The sequence below is a fragment of the Sebastes fasciatus genome, chromosome 12, assembly GCF_043250625.1.
Source record: "Sebastes fasciatus isolate fSebFas1 chromosome 12, fSebFas1.pri, whole genome shotgun sequence".
In the NCBI taxonomy this organism is placed as follows: domain Eukaryota; kingdom Metazoa; phylum Chordata; class Actinopteri; order Perciformes; family Sebastidae; genus Sebastes; species Sebastes fasciatus.
In genome coordinates, this window is record NC_133806.1 from 5368908 (window position 1) to 5384557 (window position 15650).

At 37.2% G+C, this 15650-nt stretch overlaps 2 protein-coding genes across 2 annotated transcripts; one reads left to right on the plus strand and one right to left on the minus strand.

Annotated features, from left to right (window-relative positions):
* Positions 1-875: 875 nt before the first annotated feature.
* LOC141778477 (low affinity immunoglobulin epsilon Fc receptor-like) lies at positions 876-7541 on the minus strand. The gene is made up of 7 exons (XM_074652765.1): positions 7302-7541; positions 5590-5658; positions 5374-5481; positions 5085-5279; positions 2976-3136; positions 2418-2530; positions 876-1178 (listed from the first exon to the last, which is right to left on the minus strand). The coding sequence occupies exons 1-7, from the start codon at positions 7360-7362 to the stop codon at positions 1031-1033; spliced, it is 855 nt and encodes a 284-aa protein (XP_074508866.1). The 5' UTR covers positions 7363-7541; the 3' UTR covers positions 876-1030.
* A 2554-nt stretch (positions 7542-10095) lies between these two features.
* On the plus strand, positions 10096-15650 carry tspan13a (tetraspanin 13a). Its single transcript, XM_074652781.1, has 6 exons — positions 10096-10328; positions 12195-12362; positions 12539-12619; positions 12823-12936; positions 13064-13183; positions 14224-15650. Exons 1-6 carry the CDS (start codon positions 10212-10214, stop codon positions 14296-14298), a joined length of 675 nt encoding a protein of 224 aa, XP_074508882.1. The 5' UTR covers positions 10096-10211; the 3' UTR covers positions 14299-15650.

A 15650-nucleotide genomic window follows, 5' to 3' on the forward strand; every position in this document is an offset into this window, starting at 1 on the left:
TTAAGCATTATCTAATACTGAACTCAACCTTTTCATAAATCATGTTTATTTCTGGTGGGTTAACTCGCATTTGGATTTCTTAATTGATGATCGGTCTAACTGTAACACACTATGTCTGGTGAAGGGTCATGGTTGTGACAACGTTGTTGTATTGTCTTCATCATCATCGTTGGTAAGATTAGTACTGAATCAGTGTCTGTCACCATGCTATTAAAGGTGAATACTTTTGTTATTATCAACCAATCCCATGAAAAGACTAAAACCTACAATTTGTTGGTCCATATCCGCTGTCTGTAGCACTCAGCCCCAAGCTTATTTAAGAATGAGTCACATAGGGAAGTCATGAAACCAGAAATTTAGTCAATATCAATACCAGTGAAATTCCACGATTCTCAATATCAATTCGATACCACGGTCAAAAACAAAACAATAAATCCCATGCACTTCAACATGTACATTTCTTTATTACTGTTTGCATACTAGTTTGTGTTAGGATTTTAAACAGGTCATAATCCCCCTCTACTATTATTTTATATTGCTGTGAAAACATCTCCTTCAAACAACTGGATTTATTCAAGTATGTTGCCAAAAACTCCATTTTACAAGATAAAACTTGAACACATCACGATAACGTTAGAATTTATCTTGAACGTGTCATGATGTAAATCTATGGCACCTCCCATGTTGAAATCGGCAGGACGAGAGCTAGTTAACGTTAGCTGGAATATAAACAGAATATAACATTTACACAGCAAAAAGTAGATAGGTGATGGATAATCTCTATTCAGTTTGCTTTGTTATCTCTTTAAATATATACACACTTTACATATATTCAAGCCTGCCATATATAACTCAAAGGTGATGGTGCAACATTTGTAGAAATGGATATTTGCAATAAATTAGAAAAAGACAACAATGTGCACTGCATACATCTTTAGTTAAAAAAACAAAAACAGAATCAGTTTTGACAAAAGTAGATAGACATATTTCTTAAATGTTAAATAACCAATTTTGATAGTTAAGCTGATTCCTAATCCGGTTTGATCAAAGCTCTTGTTTCACAGATCCAGCGGTTCTTCATGTCACAGCTCGCCTTATGCCAGTTGGCCAGAGGATCTGCTCGTGGCTGACTTAGAGCACAAGACCTTCTGTAGCCAGGTTGTTGTGTTTTCCAGTACCTGGTGAAGGAAAACAAATAATCACATGATATAAATCTGTGTGCCTGGACAACGTTTTGGGCACCTGGTGGTGATTGTGGGTGGCTGTACTGCAGAGGAAGTGAGCTTATAATAAACAAACAGAATAACAGGAAGTGGTTTATGAATATAGAATAAGATTATAATGTTGAGCTGGCTGTAAAGCTGAAAAACACGCTGCCTGCAACTTTGACTCACTTTTAATGAGGATAGCACAGTAAAACATAACTCAGTGTCCGTGACATGAAATAAAAACAGAAAAAGCCCCCCCACCCCCACCCCAATAGTAATAAAATAAAATAATTTAAAAAAGTAAATAAATAGAAAATAAAATAATAAAATAGAGACAAAAAAATCTATGAAATCTAATAATGGATTAAGCTAAAAATAAAAAATTAACATGCTTTTTCTTTTTACTTATTTTACTAGTTCATACTGCCGCGTCCCTTTCAAAGTACGTACTGTTGCATGCAGTATGCATACAATTGGGAAATACTACTTCGTCATAACATTGCACCTTGTACTTTGACCCTCTTGCTCATATATCCTCTCCGCAGAGGATTGTGGGTCAGAATAGCCAGAAAAGCATGCTGGCTTGTATATACTGCAAAATGTGACCGGATGTATTAGGACATCCAGGTATTTTTCGGCTTACTGTATTTGACATGCTATGTATTGGGACATACTAAATCTTTTTTCTGGAATACTAAATAGTTCCTCTGTTTCCAGTCTTTATGCTAAACTAATCCAAGCTAACTGCCTACAGCTTCATATTTCGAGTACAGACTCAAGAGTGGTATCAATCCTCTCATCTAAGTCTCAGTGAGAAAGCAAATATGCGTGTTTCCCTAAAATGTCAAACTATTCCTTTAATGCTAAAGTCTACTGTACAGTTAACTGTTGGCGTTACTGAGGGAAATGGACATGTTGAAAGTGATTTCTCCATCTGCTTTTTACTCATTTCACCATCTGCCACTTAAAAGAAACTGAACGATATTTGCTTAATTTGCCCGGTTCGTCAGATTTCTCCATAACCGGGCGACACAAAGTGTAAAATGCAGCACACAGGGGGTAAAAGGCTGCCAATCCTCTTGCCGATAGTCTGATTTGTTTAGAGTAATGATGATAAAGTCATACGTCTGATTTACAGCCGTCACGATTCACTGAGGTTAAAATAGCATATGTGGCAACTTTTGAGAAATAGCGTGTTTTTGTGCTTACGTCAGAGTGACGTTGCTTCCATCTACCCACGTCCACGTGTCCGTCTTGCTCAAGCCGATCCAATAGCCGTGATTGTCATCAGAGTAGTCTTTCGTGTGGTTATTGATGAATTCCTAAATTTGTGATAAAAGTGTTCATGAAAAAATGTTATCTCTTTGTCTTGTGTATAACATAATAATACTAATTTAAAAAATATAGATTTCTACAGCACATTTTATACAAAAATATGTAATACATTGTGCTTCACAAAGAGACAGCTGCAAAAAATAGGAACATTAAAAACGGATGGGGAAAATATTAAAGACATAAAAGAGATTTAAAAATGATTAATAATTTATTTATTAGGTGTGAGTTTTAGTTTTTAAATAAGTGGTTTTACTGCACGGTACAATGCAAAACATTCTCTTTAGACAATTATAATGAAACTAAATATTCAAACACATCATCTTTTGTTTCTAAATTACTGCATGTTTCATGTGTTTCTGGACACCATGGAGATGCTCTCTAGTTTTGTTTGAGCATAAAATTACAAATGAAATCAAATGAAATCAGTCTTGCCTGTTCCTCCTGGCTTTCAATCACCACCAGATCTGCTTTCATGTCACGGCATTGAGCGCGGCTTCCCTGCCAAGTCCTCCAATAAGAATAGTAATCAGATGTCCAAAACAGGTAACAGTTTGACTGGAACAGCACCCAGCCGTCCAGGCAAGGTGTACACACTGTTAAATAAGAATAAGACAACAAAAATCATAATCATTGTCATTTTCTATTTCATATAAAATATATATTATAAAATTAAAGACTTCTTCTTTTATCCCTCTCTTTAAACAGGTAATTCCACTCAAATTAAAAACATATTTGTGTCAGAAAGTCTAAACTCTGAAAGATGAATCATGAATAAAACAATGTTCATAAGCAAAAATTGATACAAACAAATCAAAATGCCCTAAAAGGGGTAGTGAAATGACAACATTCACAATTAAGGAGCTCAAAAGTAAGTGGTTCAGTAGACCAACAGTAAAATAGTCAGTGGTGGAAGTATTCAGATCCTTTACTTTAGTAAAAGTACTAATACCACACACTGAAAATATTCCACTACAAGGAAAAGTCCTGCATTCAAAACTTTACTTAAAAGAACAGTGTGTAACATTTCGGGGGATCTATTGGTAAAAATGGAATATAATATTTAATAACTATGTTTTCTTTAGTGTATAATCACCTGAAAATAAGAATGGCTGTGTTTTCTTTAGCTTAGAATGAGTCCTTTATATCAACATAGGGAGCGGGTCTCTTCACGGAGTCCGCCATGTTTCTACAGTAGCCCAGAACGAACAAACCAAACACTGTTGACTTTTCTTGCTTGGGCCAGAGTCGATAACGTTACTCGCTGCCATCGCCGCCGCTCTCTCTCTCTTGCTTCACCACTCACTTCCCTCATACACACACACTCTACGCACTGGTCCAAATGACCTACGCTACTCTCACTACAACAATGGCTCCAGAGAGGGCCATTCGCATTTTCACGTCAGCCACTGTAGTTCTTCTACATGCTTGCTCACCGCCAGATACCACCAGATCCTACACACTGCTCCTTTTAGTAAAAGTAAGTATTATCAGCATAATGTAGGCCACTTAAAGTAAAAAAAAAAAAAAGACCTTTCGCATTTTTACGTTACCTGAAGGCCACCGTAATAACACTACTGGTTTGTCTGTTCTGGGCTACTGTAGAAACATGGCGGACTCCGTGAAGAGGACCCGCTCCCTATGCAGATATGAAGGGCTCATTCTAAGCTAACGAAAACACAACGATTCTTTATTATAGGTGATTATACACTAATGAAAACATAGTTACCTCTGCTTAGGCCAAAGGCCTAGGAAGGAGGTTATGTTTTCACCGGCGTTGGTTTGTTGGTTTGTCCATTTGGAGGATAACTCCAAAAGTCCGCGATGGATGTGAATGACATTTTTGGTGGCGTTCCGGATCATGATCCAGCTTCAGGATTTTTTTTTAGCGTACGTACATGAATCCTGCCTTGTTGGAGGTCTGCCCTCTCCGAGTGCACTTCTAGTTATGAATATTATATTCCATTTCTGCTAATAGATCCCCCGAAATGCTACACACTGGCCCTTTAATGCGTATGTTGCTTTTTACTGCTGTAGATGTTTATGGTTGTGCTAATTTAAACTCCTTTTTATACTGTTGGCTAATTTAATCTACAGCAATGCATCATATTCTATAAGATCATCATGTGTTTGCAGCATCGCTGTCCTGTGAGAACCACGTATCTCTAAAAAGTCAGCTCTTCATGAGCTCAGAAAAAACAGCCCTATTTTCAGCTCTGTGACGATCCATTTCTGAGCTAATCCAAGAGGCTTTTAAAATAGTTAATAGTTTATTTACAAAAAAATCGAATTCAAAATCACCAAAAATGTGGAGACACATGGTCTCACTGGACAGGAAGGGGATGAAGAACTGTAATCTGAAATGTAACTAAAGCTGTCAGATAAATGTAGTGCAGTAAAAAGTACAATATTCCCCTCTGAGATGCAGTGGAGTAGAAGTATAAAGTGACATATAATGGAAATACTCAAGTAATGTACAAATATAACTTGAGTACTTGAGTAAATGTACTTCCACCAGTGTCAAAAGGTACACCATGTTTTCACCTTTCTGTGGGCAGTGTGTATTCACTGGGAAGTTCTCGTATTCCAGGATGACTCCGACGGTCCAGTTGAGTCCGTCTCTCTGTCTGGTGAGCTCTTCTGTCTGTCTCTCCATGTCGGTCTTTTCTGTCCACAGCTGCAGATTCTGTGCTGTTAAGTTGATGTTTTCTCTGTGCTGCTCTGACATGACCGTGTTGACTGCATTCAGGGAAGACACCGTTAACTGTTGCACTCACTTGTTATTATTATTAAATAACCTTGAAAGTCCTTGAAAACAGGCAGACAGACTTACAGTGGACACTGACTGCGATGATGACGAACACCAAGATGACACAAATAATCCCCAAACCTGCTGCCACCAGACGAAGCAGAGTACACAGTGGAGCTTTCTTTTCATTTTCTACCAAGAACAACAACAAAAAATTATTATACTGATTTTATAGCAAATTGTTATCATATTTTCTGGGGGGGTGGGGGGGGGGGTTATTCGTGGCAAATCATAAATAACCTGGTATGGCAGGATTTGTTTCCCATGCCTTCACATCATCATAGATTATTTCCAGGTCGTTTTGTTTCTCTGCAAAAAGCAAAAAAAGTTTAAAGGAACTGAAAACTTCAGAGGAGAAAAAAGTTCAGAGGAGACTTTCAAAAGTCACTTCCTTGTCTACGGTGTGTCATCTACTGCATTTCAAGACACTTCTTTTCTGATTTACTGACAGTAACACCTGATGTTTACCATACTACTGAATATATATGGAAAATATGGAAACATGTCAGTGTTTAGGTGATTATCCATGAAAATTTTACTAATAGCTAATAGCTGAATCCTAAGTCTTAAAGGGACTGTTTGTAACTTCTTACACGTATAAATCAATCCGGGTCGGTGTCCCATGCGCGCTCGCGTGTGGCTACGCTGTTCAGACTCAGACTCCAACACAAACTACATGGAAGCACCAAAACCGCAAAGTTATATCTAGTGAAGCCCGTCTTGCAAAACAATGTTGGCCGCGGTCAGAGGACGCGGGGGAGACGTAGCTTTGGTCTCCAGGGCCGGAGTCTCTGCTGTACTCTGCTCCTCTGCTTGCCTTCACTCACACACCGCGCTCGTTCTCGCTATGTCGCTCCACTCTCACGTGCCTGCGCGCTCACTCCACACTGCAGAAGAGTTAGTTTAGCTCTGAGAATATCTAGTGAATGTACAGTGGACGTTTGTGCAGAAATAAATGCTGCAGCTCCTCCAGACCAACAGAGGTTTTCCGTGTCTTGTGAAGTGACGAGGCTCGGCAGCGAAAAACGTTATCGCCTCCGACCAAAAAACTCCGGTGCCTCCCCTGTTCCCTCCGGCCGCGGTCGGGAGGCTGAGGCAGGAAAAGCCAACACTAGGATCAGCATCGATTCCTCGTGACTTTCGTTGACTTAACAGTCACAGGTGTCGCTGCTAACAAGCAATTTCTGATTCTTACAAACAGTCCCTTTAAAATGCTTCTATGCTGGAATGTTGCAGCCACAAATATCAGACATCATAGATCAGCTTTATGAGTTGAAGTGAGAAAAAAGATTTTTCTAAATTTAAAGAAACTTAAGGGGAGATTTAAGATGTGAATTAAGACTTAAAGGGGTTTAGAGGACTTGCTTTTGCACAAATAGTACACATAAATAGAGTATATTTTTTACCGGAAGAGCAGGTTTACTGAAGTTGAGCATACTGTGTGTGCAAAGACATTTAATCTATATAATTTATGTCTGGGAGTATTCACATTTTTTGCTTAGGTAAAAGTAGCAGTACCACAATATAAACATACTCCATTAGAATGATCAATAACATGTAGTTAAAGTATCAGAAGTACTCATTATGGAGCAGAAACGCCCTGTTAGTGTTTAATTACTACAGTTTATGTAAATTGATTATTATGGCTGATGCATAACTGTGTAGCACCACTATTGTGACGCTTATGTAAACTTGGTAGTTTTATGTAGAACACTGGATCATATTATTTTTTTGTATATAACATTTTTTACTTTACAAATATATCTATTAAACAATCCACTTAATGTAGTGGAGAAGAAGTTTAAAGTAGCATGGGATAGAAAACTCAAGTAAAATACAAAAATCTAATCCGTACAGTAAGTACTAGAGTAAATGTACTTTTCACCCCTGTCAACAGCTCAGTTAAACTGTATACATCAAAGTACAACAACAAACTAGAATACATGACTCACCATATGTAGAAATATCTTTAGTCTTGAAAGCCACTGTCACGTAATTCACTTCTTCCTCCATTATCTTATCAGGTTCCTCACAGACAGCATTCACGTTATCTCAAAGACAGAAACATAAAACCATCAAACCACCGCGGAGGTGCAAATGCGGGTTATTGTGAGAGCACTTTGGTTTTGTTTCAGAGACAGAGAAACCAACTGTGAGTGAGTGATCATGACCTGCACTTCTTCTTTTTTGACAGAATGTTGTAAGACTGAAAAGTTGTGCTTTTGGAGATTTGATCAGTTCAGCATATACTCAACAAAGGCCGTCACAGATGTGATTATTATGTGTATAAACAAAATTGTTAACAGAGTTGGCAGTGAGATCGTCTCTTTACTACACCAGGTCATTTGTTATTCTGTTTTTAGGGATGTTTGTTTGCCTCTCAGCATATTGAAACATTTCCTTTATCAAAGTAGATATTATTTAGTTGGTGGTTTGGTTCATATGTAGACAACAAACATCGTTTCTGTGCTGTATCGATACGTCTCGAACAATAACTTGTCACTTATCCTTTTTTTGTTTTATATGTGAAGTGCAATACTCTTCTTACGTACTGAAATCTTGAACTATGAACTTTTTTCTGTGATTGTGACAGAAAACACAACCTACTATATTAAAGCTGAAGTAGGTGAGATTGGAGCAAATATGATTAAAGAAAGTTATTTTTATAAAACGGTCGGTATATCGTGACAGTAGTACATGAAACAGGTAACCTGAAAGAAATCATGTGCTTTTGTGTCCTCCGGTGCTCCTAACGGCATCTGCAAGATTTCACAGACCGGAGGAAAACAAGCAGTCAGAGCTGATCTGAGGTCTGCTGTCCAGCTGCCGTCTATGAGAGCCGGCTGTCAATCACTCGCAAACTCTGACCAAACGGTCAAACTAGGCAGCGCTGATCAAATATGAATCAATATTCTGTTACTGTAATGCCTATTTCTCTCCTCAAATGTTTTCAGAATAATCTTGTAGTGCACAGTTTAGCTGTAAAACGAGAAAGTTTGACATTGTGAAATCTGGTGACGTAACGACAGGTTCTGGTCACATGACCGGAGCACAGCCAATAGGAATGCTCTCTCAATGAAATGAGCTGTGATTGGTCAAAGTCTCCCGTCACTGGCTAGATTTTTTTAAAACCTGAAAACAGAGCCATGAGGAGGTCTAGAAATCTCTCTCAGAACACTTGAATTACAATATGCTGAAAGGTTATTATGTTAATTTTGGCCCAATGATGCCAAAAATATTCTGCCTACTTCCACTTTAATGCCAGCACTGAGTAAGGAAGTAAACGCGTATGAAAATGGATTTTTTTCCTGTCATTCATGCAAATCACTTGCTCTTCTGTCCTCTGCTGACTCGTGATTTCCCTGAACTCGGTTCTTCAAATATTACCTGGTACATTTATGTTATCAAAATCAATTTTAATCTCAAAATTATTTTTCAAAACAGATAAATTTATTCTTTCAATCTGAATTTACCAACCTAGGCCAGCAATACCTTCAATTAATCACAAGTCAAAAGCAAAGATTGGCAAAGGGGATCTCACTGGAAGAGAGGTTGAGACACGACAGACTTTATTACATGATTCATAGATCAATAGACAGATTTGACCTTTTTGACCTAATAACTTGTACCACTGTTTGTCCAGCAGATGGCGATCTAAAACTAATACAGTCGAATACAACAGCCCTGCAATACTGTTGTTATACAGTAATTAGAGAGGTGTTGATTCCACTTTATGATCATTTTGGAGGATGCAGTTTGTGGTGCTGTTGAACTGTATTGCCTTATACTCAGAGGTGTTTCTGTTATTTTGTCCACCCCATATATATATATCAATGAGGGTGAATAACAGAAACACCTCTCTGTGCAAGGCTATTATAATATCTCATCTCTTTTATTAGGATTATTATTATTATTACTATTATCATTATTATTATTATTATTATTATTATTATTATTATTATTATTATTATTGTTATTATTATTATTATTATTATTATTATTATTATTGTTATTGTTATTATTATTATTATTATTATCATTATTATTATTTTATTAATTAAAACACTATCACAATATGTGGCGCCAGATGAAAAAATAAAACAGAAACAAACTTAATAATAAACAGAATAATAAGAAACGCATGTAAACAATTATATTTAATAAATAAAACAGATAGAAATTGAAAGTCAAATTTTTAAAAAAAATAGGTAAATGGCTCATTTACTGCACAATATTAACACCAAAACACAGCCTGAATTGTGTTGCACCCACTAGGCTGCTGTTTCTGTTTTTGACTTAAACTTCTGGTTGTTTATGTGATTCCCCATCTCAACTTTATTTATTTAAATGGAGGTAATACACCTTGTGAAGCATCTATTTGTAGCCACAAGAGGGAACTATAGCATTTATTTATATAAATATCTATATCTATAAATATATATATATATTTATATTTATAGATATATATATATATATTAATACATATATATTTATATTTATATATATATTTATATTTATATATATTTTTATATATATATATATAATTATCCAATTAAATATATGTTTATAAAGAATATGAAGTGAATATGTGTATAGGATCAACATGAAGAAGATATCTTTAGTAACCTTTAGTCTCCTCCAGTGACTCTACAGTGATGTTAATTAGTAGCTGACTACAGATAAAAAAAACAATTATCTGCATGAAGAAGTGACTCATGCGTCATAAAAGCAACTGATCAATCAGCGAGCAGGATGTGATCAGGAAACGCTACCTGGTTTCTACCTGCGGACACGAAGAAGAAGAAGGCACGAGGAGCACAGAGAGAGAGCCTCGAGACTGACGGCCTCACTGAAGAGCCCGGATGAAGCAGAGATATAATAGATTCATTGTTAAAAGGACTGAAATGAGAGCAGCGATGGGTTGTGGAGGATTCATCTGCACTAAGAACGCACTCAGCGCTCTCAACATCCTCTATGTGGTGAGTATGAGTTCACAGCTGTTATATACTGACGGGAATGAAACTGATAATAACTGCTTCAAAAAGGCAACAAGTGTCTCTGCTGTCATCTGGACTTGTGTTTACCTGTTAGTTTAAAATGTTTGGGTTGTTTCTGACCAGTTTCCTTGTTGTGAAACAGACAGGTGTTGGTGGTAAATGATTAGTTCATGACTAGTGTTGGTCTTACTGGTGACTTTAGTCCACTCAGAGATACAAAATAAATACTATAAAGTAGCATGAATACTTCTTTGTCTGTCAGGGAAATACTACTTTGATAAAAATCAAGAACAACAACTGAAGTGGAAAACTTCCTACTATCTCTGAACAACTTCTGCAGTCAAAAAACTGCTTAACTCTTTATTGTTTTTATTACTATATAAGCCAGGGGGCTCTTTAGCCCCTCTCCAGTGGCTTATTGTGGATTTTCGTTTTATTTATCATTGTTGTAGGTCTATGGTGAGAGGTATTAGGGCCACATTGAGGGGGAAAAAAAATAATCTGAGATTTCGAGAATAAAGTCATAATATTATAAAGTAGTAATTTTTTTTTCTCGTTAAGTTATGACTTTATTCGCCTAATATTACGACTTTTTTCTTGTTAAGTTATGACTTTATTCTCGTAATAATACAACTTTTTTTTCTTGTTAATTTATGACTTCATTCTCGTAACATTACGACTTTTTTCTCGTTAAGTTATGACTTTATTCTCGTAATATTACGACTTTTATTCTCGTAAAGTTATGACTTCATTCGCCTAATATTACGACTTTTATTCTCGTAAAGTAATGACTTTATTCTCGTAATATTACGACTTTTTAATTTGTAGCCCCCAGATTTAATTTCATTCACTGTCACTGTAAAAAAAACAACCCATTTTAACACAATAATTACTTTTTTAATTTTACTTTCCCTCTTTTTAGTTGAATCAAAGCCATACTGTAGGTTTGGTTTCAACAGTGGTGGAAACACATTGAAGTTAAAGGTTCTTCAACAACAAAACAAAATACTATATATGAAGAAGTAAGGTTAAACGCACTTCAGCCGCCTCACAAGGAACAGTAGGCCTGTCCGGTGCTCACAGAGTAGGGCAACCTTGTAAGAGGAGAGACTTCAGAGAGCAGACTGATTTAAGGCAGTAATCTTTATTAAATAATAACGTTTCGACGCCAACTACGTCTTCATCAGAGTCAAACAGATCTGAGACTCACATCCACTTGAATAGCCTCCACTAGTAGGGAACTGTTTCCCCTCATGTATGTCTCTTTTATCTATTGATAATCTGATTGAAGCTCACTATCATTTAAGATATTTAAGACCTTTAATATTCATATTTGTTGTCATTTATCGCTATTATTGTTGATGTATGTACATGGAGTCTCTGATCTGTTTGACTCTGATGGCGTCAAAACGTTAGTATTTAATAAAGTTTACTGCCTTAAATCCGTGTGCTCCAGTGTTGCTTTGGAACTGCTCTGTGAAGTCTCTCCTGTTACAAAAATACTACATATGTTTGTATGTGTGAGTGTTAGATAAATCACTTTAATGTTTACGCACTAACCCTACTTACAGTCATGATTTCTGATAGATCATTTTGTCTTTGCATCTTTACAACAAGTCCTTAACTGTCACATAAATATTTGATCACATCGTTAACCGTTACATATAAGTATGTCGATCTGTTTTGGAAATATGGTATAATAATATTGTTTTAGTCCGGACCTCAGCTGGCATACAGTCCTCCATGACACACAGTTACTCGTCCCTGAGGGAGAGACTTCTTTAAAACGCTGACATTGTTTGTACTTCCTTCTTTATCTCGTGCCAACATTGTTTTCTTCCTGCGCAGCTGGTGAGTCTGCTGCTGATCGGAGTGGCAGCCTGGGGGAAGTGGTTCGACCTGGTCTCCAGCATCAGGGTGGTGGCGGGGGTCATCGGCGTGGGAATCTTCCTGTTCCTGGTTGCCTTTGTGGGGCTTTGCGGCGCCGTGAAGCACAACCAGGTCCTGCTCTTCTTCGTATCCTTCGGTTTGTTTTGTAGGAGCACGGGAGAAAAGTAAATAACCCGAAGCTCTTGGATGATTTTATTCCTGTGTTGAGCTCGTGCTTTAATGGTTCTTAAAGCAACACGGGGAGATTTCAGATTGTTTTCATGACTTTGTAATCCAATGTAAACTTCCTAAACTTGCTCCAGTACATGATAATCCTGTTTGCAGTGTTTGTCGTGCAGTTTTCTGTGTCCTGTGCTTGTCTGGCCGTGAATAAAGACCAACAGGTATGTTTATTATACATACATCAATAATAACACAACAACATGAATGCTCTCCCGTTTGTTTAACAATCCTAACAGTGTAGATTTGACACAATTCTATATTTGCAAAAATCAGGGTTATTCACGTTCATCCTTCTGCCTTTTCTTATGCTTTTCAGATATATAGATATAGACATAACCAGGCTGTGTGATTTCTTTATTTACAGAACCATCTGCTGGAGGTTGGATGGAACAAATCCGAGGCCACTCAACAGGACGTAGAGAAAACACTCAACTGTTGTGGCTTCTCTTCTGTTCCTTACAACGGCTCATGTGCTGCTGTAAGAAGAATTTTCTTTTTCTTTTTCCTCTCAGCAGCAACTTTTTCCTCTCAGCAGCAACTTGATCTTGAATTTCACGATCACGTCTCTGGCTGGTTATTGAATTTTCACCCCTTACTTCCTGTAGAGTTGCTTTCACAGCAACCCTCCGTTGACTTGTGACACATGCTCGAGCATTATCGAGGAGTTTGCGGGAGAGGTGCTACGGTTCGTCGGTGGTATCGGACTCTTCTTCAGCTTTACGGAGGTCAGTGAAATGTCATAGCAACAAAGAATTTGGTGTGAAGTGGGCACTGATGTAGACATTAAAGGTGCAGTGTGTAGAAGCTAGCTGTGAGGTTGCAGATTTCAACCAACTGAAATCTTCCCGAGTGCCAAGCGTGTAGGAGAACTATGGCGGCCGAAGCGAAAATGTGAAAAAGCTAATGACTAGAGCTGTCAAAGTTAACACATTTGTTTTTAACGCCACTAATTTCTTTAACACAACTTGCAATGTCAGACTAGGTCGTCACGAAGGAGGCTAAATAACGCTCCAAACTTTTGGAGAGGAAAAACTGGCATGGCCATTTTCAAACAGGTCCCTTGACCTCTGACCTCCAGATATGTGAATGTAAATGGGTTCTATGGGTACCCACGAATCTCCCCTTTACAGGCATGCCCACTTTATGATAATCACATGCAGTTTGGGGCAAGTCATAGTCAAGTCAGCACACTGACACACTGACAGCTGTTGTTGCCTGTTGGGCTGCAGTTTGCCATGTTATGATTTGAGCATATATGTTATGCTAAATGCAGTACCTGTGAGGGTTTCTGGACAATATCTGTCATTGTTTTGTGTTGTTAATTGATTTACAATAATAAATATATACATACATTTGCATAGAGCAAGCATATTTGTCCACTCCCATGTTGATGTCCCTTTAAGGTACATTTTGAACAGATAAAAATGTTCATAGTTAATCACAATTAATTGCAAAATAATCACACAATCATGGAATTAATTGCGATTAAATATTTTAAACGATTGAGAGCCCTACTAATGACCCTATGGTGGCCGGCTCCGTATGTAGATATAAATGTCTCATTCTAAGGTAACGAAAACACAACTATTGTGTTTTCAGGTGATTATACACTAAAGAAAACATATATTAATAGTATATTCCATTCCTGCCAATAGATCCGCCTGAAAATTCACACAGTGTTCCTTTTAAGATAGATTTGCGCTGTGATGAAGTTTATTGTCGGCCTAAATTCAGACGCTTTACACTAATTTGTCTTTCCTTTCAGATCCTTGGAGTTTGGCTCGCCCACAGATACAGAAATCTCAAAGACCCTCAATCAAATCCTCAAGCCTTTCTATAACCACTCACAATTTAATAAACCCCCAAAATTGCACTGCTGAATAATTGCTTTTCCTCCTAACTTTGTAAATCACACTTATCTGGACATTTGTAAGATTTAAAGTAACTTTTGCTGTTGTGTCACAAATGTGACCATTACAGGATTAATGATGGTGAAATGAAGTGTAACAGTAATACAAGTAGAGAAAAGTCTTAAAGCCAGCTTGCTCAAGGTTGCTACAAAACCCTGGAGTGTGTTGAACTGAGCAAAGGTTAGTTTTATTGCTTATAAATTCAACTGTTTGCTTTAGTATTTGCTGCTCGATTACTTTCATTGAAATTATGCATTTTATTATTTTTTCTTTTGCTGTGAATATTAATTATAACAATTAAGCGCAATACCCAAAATATCAGACTATTCCTTTAAATGAAACCTGATGCATGTAAGCATTGCCTCTTTAATTCTAATCCGTCTCAAAGACGTTACGTGTGTATGCTCACCACACACACACACTCACACTCACACACCTCTAATGCAAATAATTTGCAGATTAGCACCATGGTGGCCGGATGACTGTGCTCACCACTCCCAGACTAACTATGACTACACACATTGTGTTTTGCAGACAGTGGATTTGGGTGTTTGGTGTCCACAACAGCAGGATAATATCAAATTAAAGTCAAACCTGCTGCAGCTTGATAGACACACTGTTATGAAACCAGGTTTTGTTTTTGTTTTATATGTGTATTTATTGCTCAAGTCATGTCTCGTCATATTAATTGCCACATTTCCCTTCATAGTCTAAAAAAAATAAACATGCAGAGTTGCATCACATGTACGGAAAATGTTGTATTTTATGCTCTGCTTGTCATATTTAGTGCTGATGTGTAGAGCCATGTTTTTCACTCCGGTAACTTGGTGCCACATGACTCGCTCACATTCCTCACCCCAAACAGGATGACAACCAGGAACTGCACCCGCTGTATAGATTCCTCTGAAGTTTGTTGAGCAAACTCCTCCAACCTGTTCACCAAGGTGACTCAGCTGCTGCACAGCCATTGTGAAATAGTTCAGTTGAGTTCACACCATGTAATTAACTTCCTTCTATATTTAGATCATTTTATTAATTTTGTAAACAGATCATTTTGTACTAGCATGCATCTGCAGGGTAGAGCCAATCACATACACGCCTTATTTAAACACTGATATTAATATTTATTTAATTGTATCAGTTTATAAGTTGAAAGACAAACATATGGATTGTTTTATAGTTGAATAGGTTCCTGAGTTCAGGGCTGTGCAGGGAATAAAATGAAAATGCACAGAAAAAAGTTTGGTCTCAAAATGTGCATGTTAAAATAAAGTGGTAACAA